General features: G+C 51.9%; 2 protein-coding genes and 1 pseudogene across 2 annotated transcripts; all 3 read right to left on the bottom strand.

Moving 5' to 3' along the window:
* LOC125628833 (perilipin-3-like) lies at positions 1-4,613 on the bottom strand. The gene is made up of 7 exons (XM_075128273.1): positions 4,539-4,613; positions 3,717-3,912; positions 2,919-3,001; positions 2,543-2,813; positions 1,639-1,829; positions 510-632; positions 1-406 (listed from the first exon to the last, which is right to left on the bottom strand). The coding sequence occupies exons 1-7, from the start codon at positions 4,590-4,592 to the stop codon at positions 38-40; spliced, it is 1,287 nt and encodes a 428-aa protein (XP_074984374.1). The 5' UTR covers positions 4,593-4,613; the 3' UTR covers positions 1-37.
* Positions 4,614-10,117: 5,504 nt separating this feature from the next.
* Positions 10,118-15,950, bottom strand: LOC142072261 (perilipin-3-like). The gene is made up of 8 exons (XM_075128957.1): positions 15,944-15,950; positions 13,850-14,061; positions 13,030-13,225; positions 12,230-12,312; positions 11,839-12,124; positions 10,926-11,116; positions 10,589-10,711; positions 10,118-10,486 (listed from the first exon to the last, which is right to left on the bottom strand). Exons 1-8 carry the CDS (start codon positions 15,948-15,950, stop codon positions 10,118-10,120), a joined length of 1,467 nt encoding a protein of 488 aa, XP_074985058.1.
* A 3,995-nt stretch (positions 15,951-19,945) lies between these two features.
* On the bottom strand, positions 19,946-24,825 carry LOC142072260 (perilipin-3-like; annotated as a pseudogene).
* Positions 24,826-25,597: the final 772 nt, after the last annotated feature.

The raw sequence follows: 25,597 nt of genomic DNA, 5'->3' as shown, positions 1-25,597 counted from the left end.
ATTCAGCTGGATTCCTTCCAGCAGCAGGGGGAACCCTTCAGGCCTCCACCTTCTTTCCTTCCTCCACCAGCTCATCAGGATATGGTGGGGAGTCTCCAGTGGGAATGAAGGGTCCCACGATCCAGTCCAGGGGAATGTTCTGCGTCACGTATTCCAGCAGCTCATCCAGGGACTCCTGGGCCTTGGTCACCATCTCCCGACTCCGGGCCAGGGCACTGCTGGACAGATCCTGGAAACAGCCGGCACTGGAGAAGGAGGCCTGGAGCTCTTCTGTACTGCTCGAGACCTGCTGGGCTTTGTCCTGGATAGTGCTGGGAAGGCCCTGGACGCTGCCCAGGAGAGTAAGGCAGGTGGTTTTCAGTTGCTGGGTGAGGCTCTGGGACGTGGCTAGAGCCTGAGCTTCAACCTGCTGGAAGGAGAAAGAGAGACTGGAGTATCTACAGGTCTCCCCTGCAGATGGGGGGGAGTTCGCTGAAGCAAGGCTGTGAGGGCGAGAAGGAGGAGAATACCTTTACGGAGTCAGGATCCTCCTGCCCTTCCAACTTCCCCCTGCAGTACTGGAGCCACATCTGGTACAGACGGTCCTGGCCATTGTGAAGCTTCTGATCTACGGCCTGCTTGGCATGGCTGATCTGCAGGGGGAGAGGGCAGTTAGCTGGGAAGAGCAGGAGGCGGCTGGCCAGGGAAGCTCTCCCACAGCTAGGTGTGGGCAGCAGGCGGGCAGCACTACTGCAGCGACACAGCTGGGCCCAGGAACAAACAGTGCCAATGGCACTGAGCATGGGAGGCTGCAGAGACCATGTCAAGGTTCCTCCCCGACTCTGAACTCTAGGGAACAGATATGGGGACCTGCATGAAAACCTCCTAAGCTTACTTTCACCAGCTTAGGTTAAAACTTCCCCAAGGTACAAATTAATTTTACCCTTTGCCCTTGGAATTTCCACTGCCACCACCAAACTAACTGGGTTTACTGGGAAACATAGTTTGGACACGTCTTTCCTCCCAAAAACCCTCCCAACCCTTGCACCCCACTTCCTGGGGAAGGTTTGGTAAAAATCCTCACCAATTTGCATAGGTGACCTCAGACCAAACCCTTGGATCTTAGAACAATGAAAAAGCATTCAGTTTTCTTACAAGACGACTTTTAATAGAAGTAAAGGAATCACCTCTGTAAAATCAGGATGGTAGATACCTTACAGGGTAATTAGATTCAAAACAGAGAATCCCTCTCGGCAAAACCTTAAGACACACAGACTGGGATAGTCATTCTAGTCAGCACAAATCTTTTCTTAGCCATTTAAAGAAATCATAATCTAACACATACCTAGCTAGATAACTTACTAAACGTTCTAAGGCTCCATTCCTGTCCTGTTCTGTTCCCGGCAAAAGCAGCATACAGACAGACACAGACCCTTTGTTTTTCTCCCTCCTCGCAGCTTTTGAGACTATCTTGTCTCCTCATTCGTCATTTAGGTCAGGTGCCAGCAAGGTTACCTTTAGCTTCTTAACCCTTTACAGGTGAGAGGACTTTTCCTCTGACCAGGAGGGATTTTGAAGTGGTTTACCCTTCCCTTTATATTTATGACAGACCGTGACCCACAGCAGCTACAGGGCAGGGGAGAGGGGTCGTGTTCCTACCAGGTCAATGATTTGCTGGAGCTGGGAGAGGGCCTCCAGGGTGCGCTGCCTGGCTTGTCTCATCTTGCCCAGGGCGTGCTGGTAGGCTCGCTGGCGCAGCGTGCTCGACAGGGAACCCAGACGCACGTAGTAACTCCGCTGCTCTGCGGGAGCCTCTCCAGTCCCCTCCAGGGGAGTTGTGGCAAGCTCAGCTGGAAAGGGGAAGGGGTCAGTTGGCAGCAGTGGTGCAAGTAAGGCAGTAAGGTCAGGTACGCCGCACCATTAAGACATTTGTTGCTAGTATGACGTACTGGAATGACATTCGCTATCCACTGAAAACCGCAGGGCTCTCAGGAACCGCAGCAGCGAAAGGAGCAGAATGCTGGCACCTCCTCCGGTGTGTCTGTACCACCCCCAGCTGGCCCCCCACCAGCCCTTCCACGTAGTTGCATCTCCTGTCTGGAGTCTGTAGAGCCCTCCCAGCACGAGGCAGGGTGGGGTCGTTTGGGAGGGAGTCATGTGCCCCCCTACACTTTTGGGTCCCTCCCATGAGTCGCCGTACTGGTAAGAATTAAAATCTACTTGTACCACCGGTTGGCAGGGCCAGGATACAAGGCAGGGATGCGTTCAGTCCTCCCAGAGCTTGTGACCGATGGAATATTTCCCAGGGCACATTTGGATGCCCTGCAGCACTGACCAGTAAGACAGTGGGTAGCAGCACAGGGAGCAGCGTCAGAGCCATCAGACAGGGCGAGCACAGGGCCCAGCATGAAGGAACAAAGGGAGGGCTAGTAGCCAAGCTAAGTTGCAAGGAAGTCCAAAGGAGAGGTGGCTCTTTTGGCACATCAGCTGTGAACACTGAGTTCAAGCCACACCCCAAGACACCAGGGTCACATTGGTTTGTATTCAGCAGAGGGGATCTTACCAAGCTCCTCCTCTGTCATGGGGAGGTAGTAGTCCATCAGCTGCTCAGATTTCCCCAATGCTGCGTCTATGACACTTGCAGCCATCTGCCCCATGCTGGAGCCCATCACTGCGCTCATGCTCCTGGTCACGGCGGATTTGGTCACCTCCACGCTCTCCTGGACAGCCCCTTGGGACACGCTCACCCTGCTGGTCACTGCATCCTTGGCCTCAGTGACCGTGCTGCAGACTGCATCCTTGGCACCCACCAGGTCTTGGGCATCCAAAGCCACCTAGAGGAAAAGGGATCAGAAGAGAGGTCACTGAACACCTAGCGGAAGTGAAGGGCCCACAGCCTCATGCTGCTCCAGGACCAGCCGTGACACTCGTGTGGTTACCTTCTCAATCGGCTGCTGCAGGATGGGCAGCTGCTCCTCCAGTCTGTCCAGACCCCGACAGGCATATTCATTGGCTGCTGCAACTGAAACATAACCACAGAACTCGTTCCCTTAATTCCTTCAAGTGCACAGATCTCGTGGGGCTGCTAATCCGTGTACATTGGAGGACTGGTGTTCCTAAGCAAGTGTCCCCAGGTTACTGATGGGAGAGCCAAGGAAGAGGGGTTGGGGAAGTTGCCCAAGGCTATGGAGCCAGTCTGGTTCATCACACGTTTAGCTCGGGAGATCCGGCTGCCAGTCATCTGTTCATCCACCCCCAGCTTCTCCTAGAGGGTTTCAGGAGTCTCCAGTGCCTGCCATGGGCTCAGGTCCTTTTAGCATTGGAGCTGCTTCCTGTGCCCTCTAGCAGGTATTGCTCCATGGCATTAGGTGCCATACACAGTGCATGTGGCTGTGTGGTACTGGGCCAGCCATGCACACCAGGGATTGTGCCTGGGCACTGCCTGCCTCTAGGCTGGTCCAGCTCACCGCTGGTACCTGAGCAGGAATCCCCCCCCACCAGCAGCTGCTGCAGCCGTCAGAACTCCTCCGCACAAGGCCAATGCCTTGGCCAGGTCACGTCTAGGAGCTAGCGGAGTTGAGAGGAGCAGGAGAAGGGAGTCTGTGGATTCTGTTTGCTGCCAGTTGGAGGCCGAGTTCAGTAGTGGGTCTAGAGCCACTGTAGGCTGAGCCTGCCCCCAGACCCACCTCCCCCGCTACACACACAGGAGCGTTCCTGTCTCCCTTTCCCTTACTCACACTGTGGCTCCAGCTGGTCCAGGATGGGCCGTGCCCCGGTGATAGCAGCAGAGGTGATGGTTCTCACCCCAGTCTCTGCCACCTCACATATCGCTTTGATGGCTGGGTGGGTCTCTTTGGTGGCAGCGTAGCTGGCAGAGGCCATCTCACAGGCAGAGCTGACCAAGGGCAGGCCAGCCACCCTGTCCCCTGCAGTCTGAGGGAGGGAAAGAGGAGTCAGCTGAGGAAGAGCTCCTGGCTTGTCAAGGTGCCCCTCCTGTCTTTCCTTCTGCAAACTACTGATTCTGTAGGAGACTGTCCTCAGAGCTAGGCAGTCTCCGGTCCCTCTCAGCAGGGGTTCAGTGGCCTGACTGTGATATTAGTTACACACCCAGAAGCCTGGTCCCATTAGAACAGCTGCCTATATTCAGCAAAGTCTCAGGAATGCTGCTTCCGTCCTGGCACACCCACCAACAAAACAGAACTGTCACGGTCTCATTCCTGCTCTCACTGATGGAACGGAGAGACCTTCTGTCTTTCCAAGTGCTTTCTCTCCCGATCAGGAACCATGTCTCAGTCCAGCACCCGGTACAATGCCCCTACTGGGTATTATAATCAGTGGGATTTGCCGGTGTTCGAGTGGAGACAGCATACAGAGGGTCACCAGTGCCGATGCTCCTCCTGGCTTCAGGGGGCACTTGTGGGCAGTGACTACGGCACTCTAGAGCTAGAATCATTGGCTAGTGTTGTGGTTACGAGTCCCTGTCTCCAGCAGTGGAGACATTCAAGCTAGAACAGCCCTTCCAGCTGCCAAGCACACCTGCCTCCCCAGGAGGGACCCACCTGTTGCTCCTCTGCCTGGATCTGCACCTGTGGTTCATTTTCCTCAGCAGACATGGTGGAGCGAGATGTCCCTGCAAGACCCAAAAAGGAATATTGAGTGGCTACAGCAGGAAACAGTGAAATCAATGTTGTGTAGGAACACCAGGAGAGCTGCCCCCGGTCCGTTTTCTCTGAGAGCCAGACCAGGTTGTCCCCCTGTAATAAGTCTCTCTCTACAGAGAACAGGCCAGGGCCTTAAACCTTTGATTTAAGGCAGGCTCAGAGACAGCCAGTTCTTCAAGCCCAGGGATGCACTTGTAATCCATACACCTTCTGGGTGTGTTCTTCTGTCCCATCTCGTGGCACCAGGACCAGTTGGAGAGACAGAGATTAACGCATCGGCTCTGCATCTTTAGCTAAGAGCCTTATGGCTTTTAGCTCATGCAGTATAGGCTCACGCATTGAGCTCCGGAGGACCCAGATTTGATCCTGCCGATCACCAGGGTCTGTTGGTGTTACACACTCCCAAAGCTTCTCCTCAGACTTCTAGATCCAACAATGCCTCCCAAGGGGAGCACCAGGACACCTGCACAGCTCATCAGAGGCATCTTCCTAGTTTAGTCTTTTCCCAGATAATACCAGGGAAAATTCCATTTGTCCCAGAGTACAATCACTGACAGAAGTTATCCTGCTGAAGGTAGTAGCCATTGACTACACACACAGAACACTGAATTCAGAAGGTACCATTGGCGAGCCTTCAGGGACCTCCAGAGTGAGTAGTGTTTAAGTCTCCCCGGATTCTGAGTTACATAGGAGATGATCATAACGGTCCCTTCTGACCTTATGATCTATGAGTCTACATAGGAGATGCTCACTACGGCAGGCTGGTTATTTTAAAGCCGATTGAGCTGGTAAAAATACAAATAGTTTCTATTGTCAGTTAAAGACTGGTCTGGTAAAGAAACAGATTCCTGTTCAAGTAAATTGACACCATCACCCCTAGAAGCGAGAGTGAGACCACTAACTAGAAAGCTAGGGCCAGGAAGCATTTCCCTTACAGGAAGGCACCAGGCCTGTTTTCTTTTAGTTTCCCCTGCATTATCTGTTTCAGATACATATTGGTTACCCAGCACTCCAGTCTCAGCTGAATCAGCCACCTCAGTCAAGTGTTTCCACCTGCAGATCATTAGGACAAACCAGAATTCAGACCACAGCCAGCAGTCCCAATCCCCATCCCAGAATGGGGGCAACATAGCTTAGCTCAGGTAGAGAGGTGAGTGGAGAGTTTTTCCAAGTCCAAGCTCTAATTTAGTTCTCCTTGTTAAATAGTCTATTCTTCTCTAGGGAAGCCTCCATCTCCTGGAACATACCATTAATCCAGGCCTCCCAGTCTGGAAGGCAGACAGTTACCTTCCCTGGACTGTTTGCTCCAAAGACTCAGCTAGAAATGCTTTACACAAGTACAGCTAGAAAGTACTGAAAGTAGCTAAGAGCTTCTGATCATTCAATCCTAGCTATTACTGGCCACCAGGCAAGACATTGGGTCACAATCTGTGGAAGAAAGAGCCCCCATCTAAACACCCAAAGAACCAGAGACATAGTACAGAGCTTAACCACACATCTTACCAAACTTCTACACTCCTAATCTTTCATCAATACTCAGACCTTCCCCAGGTCTCAGCCATTATATTCCTGTGATGATGTCATCATGGGGCTGGACACACTTGACAGACAGCTCAGGAGACCAATCACACAGCTGCATTCCCAACTTTACCCAGTGCGGGCTGTGAGCCTCTGAAAAGTTACAGGGTTTCGGAGTTGCCAATTTTGGCTCCCGTTGGTCTCTCTGAAGAGCGCCTTTATGCTCCATTTCCCTGGTAACATTTTCAGTGTAGAAGGTTTTTTCTCACTAAAACAATCTAAGAGAGGAGAGTGCTGATTGCTCAAAGAGAGTTAGGTTGCCCCACACTGGGCAATAAAGGGTTAAGGACTGAGGGCAGTTAGCAGTTCCAATATAAGGGTCAGTTCAATACGTGGAACCCCAGGCTCAGGGGGAATCAGGGGAGCATTTGGGAAATGATGGGGATGACACAGCCACAGGGAAGGACTAAGAGGGGAGACAAGCTCAGGGAAAAGTTTGGGCAGGGGGGAGTCAGTCATAGCCACTATGCTCGGCTCTACCCTCTCCCCATTGTCATTCCTGGCCTAGTTACTCCAGTGCCAGGGCCCTTCCCAGCTGGAGTGACAGCAGATCACAGCATGTATAACTTCTTCCCATCACCTCCCCATCGCCCTTCACACAGGGAGTAAAATCAAAGCAGGGAGTGACAGTGGCCTGGGGCTGAGGCAGCTGCTCACCTCCCTCCTTTAAAGCAAGCCTAGATGTTCACACCCATGTGTCTGTCCCACAGGGGGATGTGAGTGGGCCTCCATCCAGACACACGACCTTCAGCGGTTGAAAGGCCAGAGTGGGGCAGTGTTAGGCCCTGATTCTACAATGAGCCCTGCACAAACCAACCCCTGCCTTTACTCAGACCCCCAGTAACTTCAACAGGCAGTTGGGAAGAGTAGCTGGGTTCCAGAGAGCTCTGCACAGGTGCAAGTAACACCAGCACAGAGAGGCCATTGCATGCTCAGGGCTTAGAAACCACCTTCCCATCCATAGCCCTCCCACACAGGCAGCCAGCAGAAAAAGCAGCAAGCCCAACCATGTTCAGAGCACACTACAAGTCTTCCTACCTGGTAGCTATAATCACTAATTATGCAGGCAGTAGTGCCCTGGAAAAATAGCCAGCTGGGGGCAGGAAGCATCTCTTTCCTTTTCCCATTTCTCCTTCTAATATTCAGACCATTGCAGTGTAGCGAGCGTGATCTCTATGCTCACACCTTGGATCCTCCAACAGGCCTTTGGATTAAACACTTGAGCCCATGGGTGAATCATACTGGGGTTTGCTGAAATAACTCACTGCTCCTTGTGCCATAAATACTGCATCTGGTGGGTTAGTCAGTTACTGCATTTGCTTTGTATAACTTGAGATTGGTCCAGCAACTTTTTTGATGTGGTATCTTACGGCTGACCCTAGCTTGAGGATGTGTTAGAACCACCCCTTCCCTATGGAAAAATTAGCTGTAAGGGCTGTGCTGGGGAAATGTAGGCTGCAATGCTCTTCATGGTGTAAAGAAAATCCAGCTTCTTTCCAAGTTTGAAGCAAATATCTGCTGATGTGAAATCCACTCATTGACCTCACACATTTTATTAGACTTGGACTAAAGAGGAAAGAGCTTCACGGGGCTTGAACACAGAAGTCAGATTAGCTGACCAGTACTCCTGCAGTCTGTACTTCCTCTTCCATATCCCTAAAAGGAGCAGGCTAAGACCTTTACTCATTCCAGCAGGGCTGCACCTAGCTATTGCTTTTACTCACTCTTCCCCGTGAGTTTGCTGGAGGGGCCATTTTTAATCCATAACAGAGCAGGGTTTAAAACACACCTCCAGTTCCACAGGCAGACTAGCTTCAGTAATTGCTCCCTGGCAGTTAGGGAGTTTCTGACTTTTCTGCAGAAAAGGACCTAGGGGTTACAGTGGACAAGAAGCTGGATAGGAGTCAACAGTGTGCCCTTGTTGCCAAGAAGGCCAATGGCATTTTGGGCTGTATAAGCAGGGGCACTGCCAGCAGATCGAGGGATGTGATCGTCCCCCTCTATTCGACATGGGTGAGGCCTCATCTGGAGTAGTGTGTCCAGTTTCGGTCCCCACATTACAAGGAGGTGGTGAAAAAATTGGAAAGCGTCCAGCACAGGGCAACAAAAGTGATTAGGGGACGGGAACAGATGACTTACGAGGAGTGGCTGAGGGAACTGGAATTGTTTAGTCTGCGGAAGAGAAGAATGAGGGGGGATTTGATAGCAGCTTTCAACTACCTGAAAGGGGGTTCCAAAAAGGATGGATGTAGACTGTTCTCAGTGGTAGCAGATGACAAAACAAGGATCAATGGTCTCAAGCTGCCGTGGGCGAGGTTTAGGTTGGATATTAGAAAACACTTTTTCCACTAGGAGGGTGGTGAAGCACTGGAATAGGTTACCTCGGGAGGTGGTGGAATCTCCTTCCTTTGAAGTTTTTAAGGTCAGGCTTGACAAAGCCCTGGCTGGGATGATTTAGTTGGGGACTGGTCCTGCTTTGAGCAGGGGGTTAGACTAGATGACCTCCTGAGGTCCCTTCCAACCCTGATATTCTATGAACAGCTTGGTATCCTCAGTCAATGGAGAACAAGGCAGGCCCTTTCCAAGGAGATGACCACTTTGTTACTAGTCTCCATCTTTGGGAGCAACACAGCCATTCCTGCTCATGGTGCTGTTGCAGTGCTGAACCCAAGAGACCTTTCTATCCTAACTCAGGCTTGAGCTACTAAGGAACAGGGATGGAGCTGCCGAGATGACACTACCTACTTGTGACTTCAAGCATAGACACAAGCTCTCAGGAAAATGCATTACAAGCCCAGCACTGGTCTGATTATGGATCTTCCACAACCCTGAGCCATGTGCCTGTAGTGTTATTGACCTGGCTAGGTTTACACTAGGACGTAGGAAAGGTCAGGCAGGTGCTTGGCTAACAGCAGGGAGGAAGGACGCAGGCTGGCTGATGTCCATGCTCAGCAAGACTGTCTGCTGCTCTCTATCTTGCCGCTAGTCTCCCTGTGTGTGCGCGCAGGGGTGCGTTTTGACAACTCCAGGCAACTGGATTTAACAATTCACCATCCCTTTTCCTGGACACTTCCAACCTGTTGAGCTTCTTACACTGGATTAGAGGCAAAGCCTGGCAGTCTCCCACCACTGTATATGACCCTTTTAACTTCGCTCATTACCAATAGGGGTGTGTGGAAAGCTGAGAACCAACATTTCCTCTCAAGGCCATAGTGCCATAACACACTGGGCTCTTCCCTCTGTTACTTGGTCTCACAGTCTGTATTGTTGCCTTCCTACACACTGGAAGCCAGATGAGTGTTCTCAATGGGCTGTTGCCTCCTTCTACATGAGAAAAGCCTCAATGGAAGAGAGTCAAATGGAGGCACCTGAAGAGATGCCTTCACCCAGGAGACAAGCTCAGCCCATTCTGGAGCCCTGCCAGAGAAAAAGGGGGTGTGTGAAGAAGAGGGGGAATGGGGTCATCTGTACAGTAAAGGTTTGTAGAGAGCACAAGTCGGGGAGGGAATCACATTAAGCAGACAGGAATTTGAATGCAGTTGCAGTTTATTGGGACATTAAACCCTTGTTTTACACATTACACAGCTAGGGAAAAGATCAAGCTCAGGAGCACTTCCTGTGTACAGAGGAAGACAGCTGTATGTCTGTCCTGAGAGAAGCAGACTAGCCCTGCAAGGGATGTAGTCCTGCATGACTAGTGATGCCACCCTGTAACTGGTAATACATGGTTCTGGGGAAGTGTGCCAGGGAAAGGACATTCAGGTTCTGTAATTCTGAGGTCAGCTCTTCCTTCTGCAGTCCACCATCTGCCAAAGCAGAACTACGGCCTCAGTGAGGAGACCCCACACTAGCTATGCAGGCAATTCAGCTGGATTCCTTCCAGCAGCAGGGGGAACCCTTCAGGCCTCCACCTTCTTTCCTTCCTCCACCAGCTCATCAGGACACTGTGGGGAGTCTCCCGCGGGAGTGAAGGGTCCCACGATCCAATCCAGGGGAATGTTCTGCGTCACGTATTCCAGGAGCTCATCCAAGGACTTCTGGGCCTTGGTCACCATCTCCCGACCCCGGGCAAGGGCACTGCTGGACAGATGCTGGAAAGAGCAGGCACTGGAGAAGGAGGCCTGGAGCTCTTCTGTACTGCTCGAGACCTGCTGGGCCTTGTCCTGGATAGTGCTGGGAAGGCCCTGGATGCTGCCCAGGAGAGTAAGGCAGGTGGTTTTCAGTTGCTGGGTGAGGCTCTGGGACATGGCTAGAGCCTGAGCTTCAACCTGCTGGAAGGAGAAAGAGAGACTGGAGTATCTACAAGTCTCCCCTGCAGATGGGGGGAGTTAACTGGAGCAAGGCTGCGAGGGTGAGAAGGAGGAGAATACCTTGGCGGAGTCTGGATCCTCCTGCCCTTCCAACTTCCCCCTGCAGTACTGGAGCCACATCTGGTACAGACGGTCCTGGCCATTGTGAAGCTTCTGATCTACGGCCTGCTTGGCATGGCTAATCTGCAGGAGGAGAGGGCAGTTAGCTGGGAAGAGCAGGAGGCGGCTGGCCAGGGAAGCTCTCCCACAGCTAGGTGTGGGCAGCAGGCGGGCAGAACTACTGCAGCGACACAGCTGGGCCCAGGAACAAACAGTGCCAATGGCACTGAGCATGGGAGGCTGCAGAGACCGTGACCCACAGCAGCTACAGGGCAGGGGAGAGGGGTCGTGTTCCTACCAGGTCAATGATTTGCTGGAGCTGGGAGAGGGCCTCCAGGGTGCGCTGCCTGGCTTGTCTCATCTTGCCCAGGGCGTGCTGGTAGGCTCGCTGGCGCAGCGTGATCGACAGGGAACCCAGACGCACGTAGTAACTCCGCTGCTCTGCAGGAGCCTCTCCAGGCCCCTCCAGGGGAGTTGTGGCAAGCTCAGCTGGAAGGGGGAAGGGGTCAGTTGGCAGCAGTGGTGCTATTAAGCCAGTAAGGTCAGGTACGCCGCACCATTAAGACATTTGTTGCTGGGATGACGTACTGGAATGACGTTCGGTAGCCGCTGAAAACCGCAGGGCTCTCAGGAACCGCAGAAGCGAAAGGAGCAGAACGCTGGCAGCTCCTCCGGTTTGGCTGTACCACCCCCAGCTGGCCCCCCACCAGCCCTTCCACGTAGTTCCATCTCCTGTCTGGAGTCTGTAGAGACCCCCGCACAAGGCAGGGTGGGGTCGTTAGGGGGGGTCACGTGCCTCCCCCCCGCTTTTGGGTCCCTCCCTTGAGTTGCCGTACTGGTAAGAGTTAAAATCTACTTGCACCACCGGTTGGCAGGGCCAGGATACATGGCAGGGATGCGTTCAGCCCTCCCAAATCTTGTGACCGATGCAATCTTCCCCAGGGCACGTTTGGGTGCCCTGCAGCACCGACCAGTAAGGTAGCGGGTAGCTGCACAGGGAGAAGCGTCAGAGCCATCAGACAGGGCAAGCAGAGGGCCCAGCATGAAGGAACTAAGGGAGGGCTAGTAGCCAAGCTAGGTTGCAAGCTAGCCCTAAGGAGAGGTGGCTCTTTTGGCAGCTCAGCTGTGAGCTCTGTGAACAGCTGTGAGTCCAAGCCATGCCCGAAGACACCAGGGTCACATAGGTTTGTATTCAGCAGAGGGGATCTTACCGAGCTCTTCCTCGGTCATGGGGAGGTAGTAGTCCATCAGCTGCTCAGATTTCCCCAATGCTGTGTCTATGACACTCGCAGCCATCTGCCCCATGCGGGAGCCCATCACTGTGCTCATGCTGCTGGTCACGGCAGATTTGGTCACCTCCACGCTCTCCTGGACAGCCCCTTGGGCCACGCCCACCATGCTGGTCACTGCATCCTTGGCCTTAGTGACCGGGCTGCAGACTGCATCCTTGGCACCCACCATTGTGGCACGCAGAACTTCTTGGGCATCCAAAGCCACCTAGAGGGAAAGGGATCAGAAGAGAGGTCACTGAACACCTAGCGGAAGTGAAGGGCCCACAGCCTCATCCTGCTCCAGGACCAGTCGTGACACTCGTGTGGTTACCTTCTCAATCGGCTGCTGCAGGATGGGCAGCTGCTCCTCCAGTCTGTCCAGACCCCGACAGGCATGTTCATTGGCTCCTGCAACTGAAACATAACCACAGAACTCGTTCCCTTAATTCCTTCACGTCCACAGATCTCGTGGGGCTGCTAATCTGCATACATTGGAGGACTGGTGTTCCTAAGCAAGTCTCCCCAGGTTACTGATGGGAGAGCCAAGGAAGAGGGGTTGGGCAAGTTGCCCAAGGCTATGGAGCCAGTCTATTTCAGAGCCAGGTTTAGCACTCAGGAGATCCGGCTGCCAGTCATCTGTTCATCCACCCCCAGCTTCTCCTGGAGGGTTTCAGGAGTCTCCAGTGCCTGCCATGGGCTCAGATCCTTTTAGCATTGGAGCTGCTTCCTGTGCCCTCTAGCAGGTATTGCTCCATGGTATTAGGTGCCATACGCAGTGCATGTGGCTGTGTGGTACTGGGCCAGCCACGCACACCAGGGATTGTGGCTGGGCACTGCCTGCCTCTAGGCTGGTCCAGCTCACCGCTGGTACCTGAACAGGAATCCCCCCCCACCAGCAGCTGCTGCAGCCGTCAGAACTCCTCCGCACAAGGCCAATGCCTTGGCCAGATCACGCCTAGGAGCTAGCGGAGTTGAGGGGAGCAGGAGAAGGGAGTCTGTGGATTCTGTTTCCTGCCAGTTGGAGGCCGAGCTCAGTAGTGGGCCTAGAGCCACTGTAGGCTGAGCCTGCCCCCAGACCCACCTCCCCCGCCACACACACAGGAGTGTTCCTGTCTCCCTTCCCTTACTCACGCTGTGGCTCCAGCTGGTCCAGGATAGGCCGTGCCCCAGTGATGGCAGCAGAGGTGATGGCCCTCACCCTAGTCTCTACTACCTGACAGACCCCTTTGATGGCTGGGTGGGTCTCTTTGGTGGCAGCATAGCTGGCAGAGGCCATCTCACAGGCAGAGCTGACCAAGGGCAGGCCAGCCACCCTGTTCCCTGCAGTCTAGGGGAGGGAAAGAGGAGTCAGTTGAGGAAGAGTTCCTGGCTTCTCAAGGTGCCCTTCCTGTCTCTTTTCCTCTGCAACTACTGATTCTGTAGGAGACTGCCCAGCTCTGAGGACAGTCTCCTGTCCATTTCAGCTGGATTTCAGTGGCCTGCCTGTGAGATTAGTTACAGACCCAGAAGCCTGGTTCCATTGGAACAGCTGCCTATATTCAGCAAGGTCTCAGGAACGCTGCTTTTGTCCTGGCACACCCACGAACAAAACAGAACTGTGTCACGGTCTCGTTCCATCAGTGAGAGCAGGAATGGAGAGACCTTTTGTCTTTACAAGTGCAGTCTCTCTCAATCAGGAACCATGTCTCGGTCCAGCACCTGGTACAATGCCCCCACTGGGCATTGCAATCAACGGGATTTGCCAGTGTTCTAATGCAGACAGCATTCACAGGGTCACCTGTGCTCCTCCCGGATTCAGGAGGCACTTGTGGGCAGTGACTACGGCACTCTGAGAGCTAGAATCATTGGCTAGTGTTGTGGTTACGAGTCCCTGTCTCCAGCAGTGGAGACATTCAAGCTAGAACAGCCCTTCCAGCCGCCAAGCACACCTGCCTCCCCAGGAGGGACCCACCTGTTGCTCCTCTGCCTGGATCTCCACCTGTGGGTCATTTTCCTTAGCAGACATGGTGGAGTGAGATGTCCCTGCAAGACCCAAAGAGGAATATTGAGTGGCTACAGCAGGAAACGGTGAAATCAATCTTGTGTAGGAATACCAGGAGAGCTGCTCCCGGTCCGTTTTCTCTAAGAGCCAGACCAGGTTGTCCCCCTGCAGTAAGTCTCTCTCTACAGAGAGCAGGCCAGGCCCTTAAACCTTTGATCTAAGGCAGGCTCAGAAACAGCCAGTTCTTCAAGCCCAGGGATGCACTTGTAATCCACACATCTTGTGGGTGTGTTCTTCTGTCCCATCTCGTGGCACCAGGACCAGTTAGAGAGGCAGAGATTAATTTATCGGCTTTACGGTCTTAGTAAGAGCCTTATGGCTTTTAGCTCATGCAGAAGAGGCTCATGCATTTAGGTCCAGAGGTCCCAGGTTTGATCCTGCCCATTACCAGGGTCTTTTGGCTTTACACACTCCCAAAGCGTCTCCTCAGACTTCTAGACCTGACAATGCCTCCCAAGGGGAGCACCAGGACACCTGCACAGCTGATCAGAGGCACCCTCCCAGTTTAGTCTTTTCCCAGATAGTACCGGGGCTAATTCCATTTGTCCCAGAGTACAATCACTGACAGAAGTTATCCTGCTGAAGGTAGTAGCCATTAACTACACACACAGAACACTGAATTGAGAAGGTACCACTGGGGAGCCTTCAGGGACCTCTTGAGTGAGTAGTGTAGGAGTCTCCCTGGATACTGAATTACATAGGAGATGATCATAATGGTGCCTTCTGACCTTAATATCTATGAGTCTACATAGGAGATGCCCACTATGGCAGGCTGGTTATTTTAAAGCCAATTTAGCTGGTAAAAATACAAATATCTTCTATTGTCAGGTAAAGATGGCCTGGTAAAGAAACAGATTCCAGTTCAGGTAAGTTGACACCATCACTCCTAGAGGCGAGAGTGAGACCACTAACTAGAAAGCTAAGGCCAGGAAGCATTTCCCTTATGGGAAGGCACCAGGCCTGTTTTCCTTTAGTGTTTCCTGCATTATCTGTTTCAGATACATATTGGTTACCCAGCACTCCAGTCTCAGCTGAATCAGCCACCTCAGTCAAGTGTTTCCCCCTGCAGATCTTTAGGACAAGCCAGAACTCAGACCACAACCAGAAGTCCCATTCCCCATCCCTGCGTGGGAACAGCATAGCTTTGCTCAGGTCGAGAGGTGAGTAGGAGTTTTTCCCCTAGTCCAAACTCTAATTTAGTTCTCCTTGTTAAATATTCTATTCTCCTCTAGGGAAGCCTCCATCTCCTAGAACATACCATTAATCCAGGCCTCCCAGTCTGGAAGGCAAATAGTTTCCTTCCCTGGACCATTTGCTCCGAACACTGAACTCAAAATGCTTTACACAAGTACAGCTACTAAGCACTGAAACTAGCTAAGAGCTTCTGACCATTCAATCCGAGCCACTACTAGCCATCAGGCAAGACATTGGGTCACACTCTGTGTAAGAAAAGAGCCCCCATCTTAACAGATACAGAACCTAGGAACCAGAGACATAACACAGAGGTTAACCACACATCTTACCAAACTTCCACACTACTAATCCTTCACCAATACTCAGACCTCCCTCAAGTCTCAGCCATTATATTCCTGTGATAATGTCATCATGGGGCTGGACACACTTGACAGACAGCTCAGGAGACCAGTCACACAGCTGCATTCTCTACTTTGCCCAGTGAGAGCTGTGAGCCCATGAAAAGTTACAGGGTGTGAGAGTTGCCAATCTTGGTTGGATGTGTTCCTGGAGGTCTCATCACATGACAATCTTTAATTAAAGATTAATCTTTAATTCCTGGAGAGTTCAGGACAATCCTGGAGGGCTGGCAAACCTAGTTTCAGATTATGAGCTGTTTGGGGCAGGCCTTTTACTCTGTGTTAAGACAGTACCTAGCACGATGGGATTCCAGTTCTGATTTTGGCTTTGAAATGCTACGGTCATACAAATAATAATAATGGTTCATATTCTCAGAGTACTCCAGTTGTTCTCTCTGAAGAGCGCCTTTACGCTCCATTTCCCTGGTCACATTTTCAGTGTAGAAGATTTTTGAGAGTAAAACCATCTAAGAGAGGAGGAGAATGCTGGTAGCTGTTGTATTATTTTCCTTTCCTGCCCACTCCAAAAGTGGCTGGGGAAGTTATTCTGGCCCAGCTGGCACAAGATACTCCTCAGTTCATTTATAGCTTTCCTGTTGGTTGACTTGTCCAGGGAAGAGAACATGGCACAGGTTTTTAAAGGTATTTAGCTATTGCCCCTCTCAGCATTGCAAGGCCTAAGTGAGTTAGGCCCAGAACCTCAAAGAGAGTTAGGTATCCCCACACTGGGCAATAAGGGGTTAAAGACTGAGGGCAGTTAGCAGTTCCAATATAAGGGTCAGTTCAATACGTGGAATCCCCAGGCTCAGGGGGTATCTGGGGAGCATTTGGGCAGATGCTGGGAGTGACACAGCCAAAGGGAAGCACTAAGTGGGGAGAGAAGCTCAGGGAAAAATTTGGGGGTGTCTGTCAGTTATAGCCACTATGCTCGGCTCTGCCCTCTCCCCATTATCATTCCTGGCCTAGTTACTCCAGTGCCAGGGTCCTTCCAGCCAGAGTGACAGCAGATCACACCAGGCATAACTTCTTCCCATAACCTCCCTACACCTTTCACACAGGGAGTAAAATCAAAGCAGGGAGTGCAAATGCCTGGAGCAGCTGAGCAGAGTGACAGTGGCCTGGGGCTAAGGCAGGTGCTCACCTCCCTCCTTTAAAGCAAGCCTAGATGTTCATACCCATGTGTCTGTCCCACAGAGGGATGTGAGAGGGCCTCCATCTAAACACAAGATCTTCAGCTTCAGTGGCTGCAAGGGCCAGAGTGGGGCCGTTTTAGGCTCTGATTCTACAATGAGCCCTGCACAAACCAGCCCCTGCCTTTACTCAGACCCCCAGTAACTTCAACAGGCAGTTGGGAAGAGCAGCTGAGTTCCAGAGGGCTCTGCACAGGTCCAAGTATCCCTAGCACAGAGAGACCATTGCATGGTCAGGGCTTAGAAACCACCTTCCCACCCATAGCCCTCCCACACAGGCAGCCAGAAGAAGCAGCGAGCCCAACCATGTTGAGAGCACAGTACAAGTCTTCCTACCTGGGATCTACAGCTATAATCACTCATTATCCAGAGGGTGCCACCCAGGAGAGAAAGCCAGTTGGGGGTAGGAAGCATCTCTTTCCTTTTCCCATTCCTCCTTCTAATATTCAGACCATTGGGGTGTAGCTGGTGTGATCTCTATGCTCACACCTTGAATCCTCCAACAGGCCTTTGGATTAAACACTCGAGCCCGTTGGTTTGGGGTTTGCTGAAATAACTCACTGCTCTTTGAATAAATACTGCACCCGGTGGGTTAGTCAGTCACTGAATTTGCTTTATATAACTTGAGAGTGGTGCAGCAACATTTTCCATCGGGTTTCTTAGGTCTGACCCTGCTTGGGGATGTGTTAGAACCGCTCCTTCTCTACGGAAAGATTAGCTGCAGGGGCTGCGCTCGGGAAACGTAGGCTGCAATGTTCTTCATGGCGTAAAGAAAATCCAGCTCCCACTTCTATCCAAGTTTGAAGCTAATATCTGTTGATGTGAAATCCACTCATTGACATCACACATTTTATTAGACTTGGACAAAAGAGGAAAGAGCTTCACTGGGCTTGGATACAGAAGTCATGTTAGCTGACCAGCACTCCTGAAGTCTGCACTTACTCTTCCATATTCCTAAAAGGAGCAGACTAGGACCTTTACTCACCCCAGCAGGGCTCCACCTAGCTAGTGTGTTGGAGGGGCCTCTGTTAATCCAGAACACAGCAGGGTATGTAACACACTTCCAGTTACACAGGCAAATTAGCCTCAGTGATCGCTCACTGTCAGTTAGGGAGTTTCTGACTTTTCTGCAGAAAAGGACCTCGAAGTTACAGTGGACAAGAAACTGGCTATGAGTCAACAGTGTGCCCTTGTTGCCAAGACGGCCAATGACATTTTGGGTTGTGTAAATAGGGGCATTGCCAGCAAATCGACAGACATGATTGTTCTCCTCTATTCAACATTTGTGAGGCCTGATCTGGAGTACTATGTCCAGTTTTAGGCCCTACACTACAAAAAGGATGTGAAAAAATTGGAAAGTGTCCAGCAGAGGGCAACAAAAATGTTTAGGGGACTGGAACACATGATTTATGAGGAGAGGCTAAGGGAACTGGAATTGTTTAGCCTGCAGAAGAGAAGAACGGGGGGGGGGGGGGGGGGGGATTTGATAGCTGCTTACAGCTACCTGAGAGGGAATTCCAAAGAGGATGCTTCTAGACTGTTCTCAGTGGTACAGATGACAGAACAAGGATCAATGGTATCAAGTTGTAGTGGGGAAGGTTTAGGTTGGATATTAGGAAAAACTTTTTCACTAGAAGTGTGGTGAAGCACTGGAATGCATTACCTAGGAAGGTGGTGGAATCTCCTTCCTTTGAAGTTTTTAAGGTCGGGTTTGACAAAACCCTGGCTGGGATGATTTAACTGGGGATTGGTCCTGCTTTGAGCAGGGGGTTGGATTAGATGACCTCCTAAGGTCCCTTCCAACCCCCATATTCTCGGAGTCTATGAAAACCTTTGTAGCCCCAGTCCATTGGGAGTACAAGACAGGCCCTGTTCAATGAGATCCGGAGTAACTACCCCTGGGAGCTGCATCCATCACCATTTTGATTACTAGTCTCTATCTTTGAGAGCTACACACCCATTCCTGCTCATGGTCCTGTTGCAGTGCTGAACCCGAGAGACATTTCCTTGCCTGAAGCTTATTAATAGCTCAAGCTAGAGTTAAGATAAGCAAAAGTGATGGAGCTGCCTAGATGACACTACCCCCTTGTGACTTCAAGCATAGACACAAGCTCTCAGGAAAATGCATTCCAAGCCCAGCACTGGTCCTACTATGGATCTCCCACAACCCTGAGCCATTAGCCTGGCTAGGTTTACACTAGGCAGTAGGAAAGATTACGCAGGTGCTTGGCTAATGGCAGGGAGGAAGGATGCAGGCTGGCTGATGTCCATGCTTCAGCAAGAGTATCTGCTGCTCTCTCTTGCAGCTAGTCTCCCTGTGTGTGTTTTGTTAAATCCCAGTTGCCTGGAGTTGTCAATTCACCATCTTTTCCTAGACACTTCCAACCTGTTGAGCTTCTTGCACTGAACTAGAGGCAAGGCCCGGCAGTCTCCCACCACTGTATGTGACCCTTTTAACTTTGCTCATTACCAGTAGTAGGTTCTCAGTTCTCCACACACCCCATTTCCTCTCAAGTCCATAGTGCCCTATCTCAACAACCTGGGTCTTTCCCTCTGTTAGTTGGGTCTCAGAGCCTGTAATGTTGCCTTGCTACCCACTGGAAGCCAGACGAGTGTTCTCAATGGGGAGAACACTGTTGCCTCCTTCTACATGAGGAAAGGCTCAATGGAAGAGTGTCAAATGGAGGCACCTGAGGAGATGCCTTCACCCAGGAGATGAGCTCAGCCATTCTGGAGCCCTTCCAGAGAAAGTGGGTGGAGGGGGTTTGTGTGTGTGAAGAAGAGGGGCATGGGGTCACCTGTACAGTATATGTTTCTACAGAGCATGAGCCAGGGAGGGAATCACATTAAGCAGACAGAAATTTGAATGCAGTTGAGGTTTATTGTAACATTAAACCCTAGTTTTACACATTACAAAGCTAGGGAAAAGATCAAGCTCAGGAGCACTTCCTGTGTACAGAGGAAGACAGCTGTAAGTATGTCCTGAGAGAAGCAGACTAGCCCTGCAAGGGATGCAGTCCTGCATGACTAGTGATGCCACCCTGTAACTGGTAATACATGGTTCTGGGGAAGTGGGCCTGGGAAATGACATTCAGGTTCTGCAGAAGGAAGACCTGACCTCAGTCCACCATCTGCCAAAGCAGCACTGTGGCCTCAGCAAGGAGACCCCACACTAGCTATGCAGGAAATTCAGCTGGATTCCTTCCAGCAGCAGGGGAAACCCTTCAGGCCTCCACCTTCTTTCCTTCCTCCACCAGCTCATCAGGACACGGTGGGGAGTCTCCAGCAGGAGTGAAGGGTCCCACGATCCAGTCCAGGGGAATGTTCTGCGTCACATATTCCAGCAGCTCATCCAGGGACTCCTGGGCCTTGGTCACCATCTCCCGACTCCGGGCCAGGGCACTGCTGGACAGATCCTGGAAACAGCCGGCACTGGAGAAGGAGGACTGGAGCTCTTCTGTACTGCTCGAGACCTGCTGGGCCTTGTCCTGGATAGTGCTGGGAAGGCCCTGGATGCTGCCCAGGAGAGTAAGGCAGGTGGTTTTCAGTTGCTGGGTGAGGCTCTGGGACATGGCTAGAGCCTGAGCTTCAACCTGCTGGAAGGAGAAAGAGACTGGAGTATCTGCAAGTTTCCCCTACAGATGGGGGGAGTTCACTGGAGCAAGGCTGTGAGGGCGAGAAGGAGAATACCTTGGCGGAGTCTGGATCCTCCTGCCCTTCCAACTTCCCCCTGCAGCACTGGAGCCACATCTGGTACAGACGGTCCTGGCCATTGTGAAGCTTCTGATCTACGGCCTGCTTGGCATGGCTGATCTGCAGGGGGAGAGGGCAGTTAGCTGGGAAGAGCAGGAGGCGGCTGGCCAGGGAAGCTCTCCCACAGCTAGGTGTGGGCAGCAGGCAGGCAGCACTACTGCAGCGATACAGCTGGGTCTTGGAAGAAACAGTGCCAATGGCACTGAGCATGGGAGGCTGCAGAGACCGTGTCAAGGTTCCTCCCCAACTCTGAACTCTGGGGTACAGATATGGGGACCTGCATGAAAACCTCCTAAGCTTACTTTCACCAGCTTAGGTTAAAACTTCCCCAAGGTACAAATTAATTTTACTCTTTGCCCTTGGAATATCCACTGCCACCACCAAACTCTAACTGGGTTTACTGGGAAACGTAGTTTGGACACGTCTTTCCTCCCAAAAACCCTCCCAACCCTTGCACCCCACTTCCTGGGGAAGGTTTGGTAAAAATCCTCACCAATTTGCATACGTGACCGCAGACCCAAACCCTTGGATCTTAGAACAATGAAAAAGCATTCAGTTTTCTTACAAGACGACTTTTAATAGAAGTAAAGGAATCACCTCTGTAAAATCAGGATGGTAGATACCTTACAGGGTAATTAGATTCAAAACAGAGAGTCCCTCTACGCAAAACCGTAAGTTACAAAAAAGAGACACAGACTGGGATAGTCATCACACATCTTTTCTTAGCCATTTAAAGAAATCATAATCTAACACATACCTAGCTAGACTACTTACTAAACGTTCTAAGACTCCATTCCTGTTCTGTTTCCGGCAAAAGCAGCATACAGACAGACACAGACCCTTGGTTTTCTCCCTCCTCCCAGCTTATGAGAGTATCTTGTCTCCTCATTCGTCATTTAGGTCAGGTGCCAGCAAGGTTACCTTTAGCTTCTTAACCCTTTACAGGTGAGAGGACTTTTCCTCTGACCAGGAGGGATTTTGAAGTGGTTTATCCTTCCCTTTATATTTATGACAGACCGTGACCCACAGCAGCTACAGGGCAGGGGAGAGGGGTCGTGTTCCTACCAGGTCAATGATTTGCTGGAGCTGGGAGAGGGCCTCCAGGGTGCGCTGCCTGGCTTGTCTCATCTTGCCCAGGGCGTGCTGGTAGGCTCGCTGGCGCAGCGTGCTCGACAGGGAACCCAGACGCACGTAGTAACTCCGCTGCTCTGCAGGAGCCTCTCCAGGCCCCTCCAGGGGAGTTGTGGCAAGCTCAGCTGGAAGGGGGAAGGGGTCAGTTGGCAGCAGTGGTGCAAGTAAGGCAGTACGGTCAGGTACGCCGCACCATTAAGACATTTGTTGCTGGGATGACGTACTGGAATGACATTCGGTATCCACTGAAAACCACAGGGCTCTCAGGAACCTCAGCAGCGAAAGGAGCAGAATGCTGGCACCTCCTCCGGTGTGTCTGTACCGCCCCCAGCTGGTCCCCCACCAGCCCTTCCACGTAGTTGCATCTCCTGTCTGGAGTCTGTAGAGCCCTCCCCGCACGAGGCAGGGTGGGGTCATTTGGGGGGGGGGGGGGGGGGGAGAGTCATGTGCCCCCCTACACTTTTGGGTCCCTCCCATGAGTCGCCGTACTGATAAGAATAAAAATCTACTTGTACCACCGGTTGGCAGGGCCAGGATACAAGGCAGGGATGCGTTCAGTCCTCCCAGAGCTTGTGACCGATGGAATATTTCCCAGGGCACGTTTGGAGGCCCTGCAGCACTGACCAGTAAGACAGTGGGTAGCAGCACAGGGAGCAGCGTCAGAGCCATCAGACAGGGCGAGCACAGGGCCCAGCATGAAGGAACAAAGGGAGGGCTAGTAGCCAAGCTAAGTTGCAAGGAAGCCCGAAGGAGAGGTGGCTCTTTTGGCACATCAGCTGTGAACACTGAGTTCAAGCCACACCCCAAGACACCAGGGTCACATTGGTTTGTATTCAGCAGAGGGGATCTTACCAAGCTCCTCCTCTGTCATGGGGAGGTAGTAGTCCATCAGCTGCTCAGATTTCCCCAATGCTGCGTCTATGACACTCGCAGCCATCTGCCCCATGCTGGAGCCCATCACTGTGCTCATGCTCCTGGTCATGGCGGATTTGGTCACCTCCACGCTCTCCTGGACAGCCCCTTGGGCCACGCTCACCCTGCTGGTCACTGCATCCTTGGCCTCAGTGACCGTGCTGCAGACTGCATCCTTGGCACCCACCAGGTCTTGGGCATCCAAAGCCACCTAGAGGAAAAGGGATCAGAAGAGAGGTCACTGAACACCTAGCGGAAGTGAAGGGCCCACAGCCTCATGCTGCTCCAGGACCAGCCCTGACACTCGTGTGGTTACCTTCTCAATCGGCTGCTGCAGGATGGGCAGCTGCTCCTCCAGTCTGTCCAGACCCCGACAGGCATGTTCATTGGCTCCTGCAACTGAAACATAACCACAGAACTCGTTCCCTTAATTCCTTCATGTGTACAGATCTCGTGGGGCTGCTAATCCGTGTACATTGGAGGACTGGTGTTCCTAAGCAAGTGTCCCCAGGTTACTGATGGGAGAGCCAAGGAAGAGGGGTTGGGGAAGTTGCCCAAGGCTATGGAGCCAGTCTGGTTCATCACACGTTTAGCTCGGGAGATCCCGCTGCCAGTCATCTGTTCATCCACCCCCAGCTTCTCCTAGAGGGTTTCAGGAGTCTCCAGTGCCTGCAATGGGCTCAGATCCTTTTAGCATTGGAGCTGCTTCCTGTACCCTCTAGCAGGTATTCCTCCATGGCATTAGGTGCCATACACAGTGCATGTGGCTGTGTGGTACTGGGCCAGCCACGCACACCAGGGATTGTGCCTGAGCTGGGCCAGCCTAGAGGCACCTCACATATCGCTTTGATGGCTGGGTGGGTCTCTTTGGTGGCAGCGTAGCTGGCAGAGGCCATCTCACAGGCAGAGCTGACCAAGGGCAGGCCAGCCACCCTGTCCCCTGCAGTCTGAGGGAGGGAAAGAGGAGTCAGCTGAGGAAGAGCTCCTGGCTTGTCAAGGTGCCCCTCCTGTCTTTCCTTCTGCAAACTACTGATTCTGTAGGAGACTGTCCTCAGAGCTAGGCAGTCTCCGGTCCCTCTCAGCAGGGGTTCAGTGGCCTGACTGTGATATTAGTTACACACCCAGAAGCCTGGTCCCATTAGAACAGCTGCCTATATTCAGCAAAGTCTCAGGAATGCTGCTTCCATCCTGGCACACCCACCAACAAAACAGAACTGTGTCACGGTCTCATTCCTGCTCTCACTGATGGAACGGAGAGACCTTCTGTCTTTCCAAGTGCTTTCTCTCCCGATCAGGAACCATGTCTCAGTCCAGCACCCGGTACAATGCCCCTACTGGGTATTATAATCAGTGGGATTTGACCGTGTTCGAGTGGAGACAGCATACAGAGGGTCACCAGTGCCGATGCTCCTCCTGGCTTCAGGGGGCACTTGTGGGCAGTGACTACGGCACTCCGAGAACTAGAACTTGGAGCCTTAGCTAGTGTTGTGGTTACGAGTCCCTGTCTCCAGCAGTGGAAACATTCAAGCTAGAACAGCCCTTCCAGCTGCCAAGCACACCTGCCTCCCCAGGAGGGACCCACCTGTTGCTCCTCTGCCTGGATCTCCACCTGTGGTTCATTTTCCTCAGCAGACATGGTGGAGTGAGATGTCCCTGCAAGACCCAAAAAGGAATATTGAGTGGCTACAGCAGGAAACAATGAAATCAATGTTGTGTAGGAACACCAGGAGAGCTGCCCCCGGTCCGTTTTCTCTGAGAGCCAGACCAGGTTGTCCCCCTGTAATAAGTCTCTCTCTACAGAAAACAGGCCAGGGCCTTAAACCTTTGATCTAAGGCAGGCTCAGAGACAGCCAGTTCTTCAAGCCCAGGGATGCACTTGTAATCCATACACCTTCTGGGTGTGTTCTTCTGTCCCATCTCGTGGCACCAGGACCAGTTGGAGAGACAGAGATTAACGCATCGGCTCTGCATCTTTAGCTAAGAGCCTTATGGCTTTTAGCTCATGCAGTATAGGCTCATGCATTTAGCTCCGGAGGACCCAGATTTGATCCTGCCGATCACCAGGGTCTGTTGGTGTTACACACTCCCAAAGCTTCTCCTCAGACTTCTAGACCCAACAATGCCTCCCAAGGGGAGCACCAGGACACCTGCACAGCTCATCAGAGGCATCTTCCTAGTTTAGTCTTTTCCCAGATAATACCAGGGAAAATTCCATTTGTCCCAGACTACAATCACTGACAGAAGTTATCCTGCTGAAGGTAGTAGCCATTGACTACGCACACAGAACACTCAATTCAGAAGGTACCATTGGCGAGCCTTCAGGGACCTCCAGAGTGAGTAGTGTTTAAGTCTCCCCGGATTCTGAGTTACATAGGAGATGATCATAATGGTCCCTTCTGACCTTAATATCTATGAGTCTACATAGGAGATGCCCACTATGGCAGGCTGGTTATTTTAAAGCCGATTTAGCTGGTAAAAATACAAATATTTTCTATTGTCAGTTAAAGACTGGTCTGGTAAAGAAACAGATTCCAGTTCAAGTAAATTGACACCATCACCCCTAGAGGCGAGAGTGAGACCACTAACTAGAAAGCTAGGGCCAGGAAGCATTTCCCTTACAGGAAGGCACCAGGCCTGTTTTCTTTTAGTTTCCCCTGCATTATCTGTTTCAGATACATATTGGTTACCCAGCACTCCAGTCTCAGCTGAATCAGCCACCTCAGTCAAGTGTTTCCACCTGCAGATCATTAGGACAAACCAGAATTCAGACCACAGCCAGCAGTCCCAATCCCCATCCCAGAATGGGGGCAACATAGCTTAACTCAGGTAGAGAGGTGAGTGGAGAGTTTTTCCAAGTCCAAGTTCTAATTTAGTTCTCCTTGTTAAATAGTCTATTCTTCTCTAGGGAAGCCTCCATCTCCTAGAACATACCATTAATCCAGGCCTCCCAGTCTGGAAGGCAGACAGTTACCTTCCCTGGACTGTTTGCTCCAAAGACTCAGCTAGAAATGCTTTACACAAGTACAGCTAGAAAGTACTGAAAGTAGCTAAGAGCTTCTGATCATTCAATCCTAGCTATT

The sequence above is a fragment of the Caretta caretta genome, chromosome 5 (assembly GCF_965140235.1).
Source record: "Caretta caretta isolate rCarCar2 chromosome 5, rCarCar1.hap1, whole genome shotgun sequence".
Lineage (NCBI taxonomy): Eukaryota > Metazoa > Chordata > Testudines > Cheloniidae > Caretta > Caretta caretta.
Note: the sequence above shows the minus strand (reverse complement) of the source record. Positions and strands in the feature narration are given on the sequence as shown.

Excerpts from the sequence above, each read along its gene's own strand:
- LOC142072261 (XM_075128957.1), bottom strand. Across the intron at positions 12,125-12,229 it reads TGCAGCAGCCGATTGAGAAG|GTGGCTTTGGATGCCCAAGA; the intron begins GTAACCACACGA and ends CTTTCCCTCTAG. Across the intron at positions 10,712-10,925 it reads TCCAGCAAATCATTGACCTG|ATTAGCCATGCCAAGCAGGC; the intron begins GTAGGAACACGA and ends CTCCTCCTGCAG.
- LOC125628833 (XM_075128273.1), bottom strand. The coding sequence starts at position 4,592 with ATGTCTGCTGAGGAAAATGAACCACAGGTGCAGATCCAGGCAGAGGAG. Across the intron at positions 3,002-3,716 it reads GGACCAGCTGGAGCCACAGT|TTGCAGCAGCCAATGAATAT; the intron begins GTGAGTAAGGGA and ends GTTATGTTTCAG. Across the intron at positions 407-509 it reads AGGATCCTGACTCCGTAAAG|GTTGAAGCTCAGGCTCTAGC; the intron begins GTATTCTCCTCC and ends TCCTTCCAGCAG.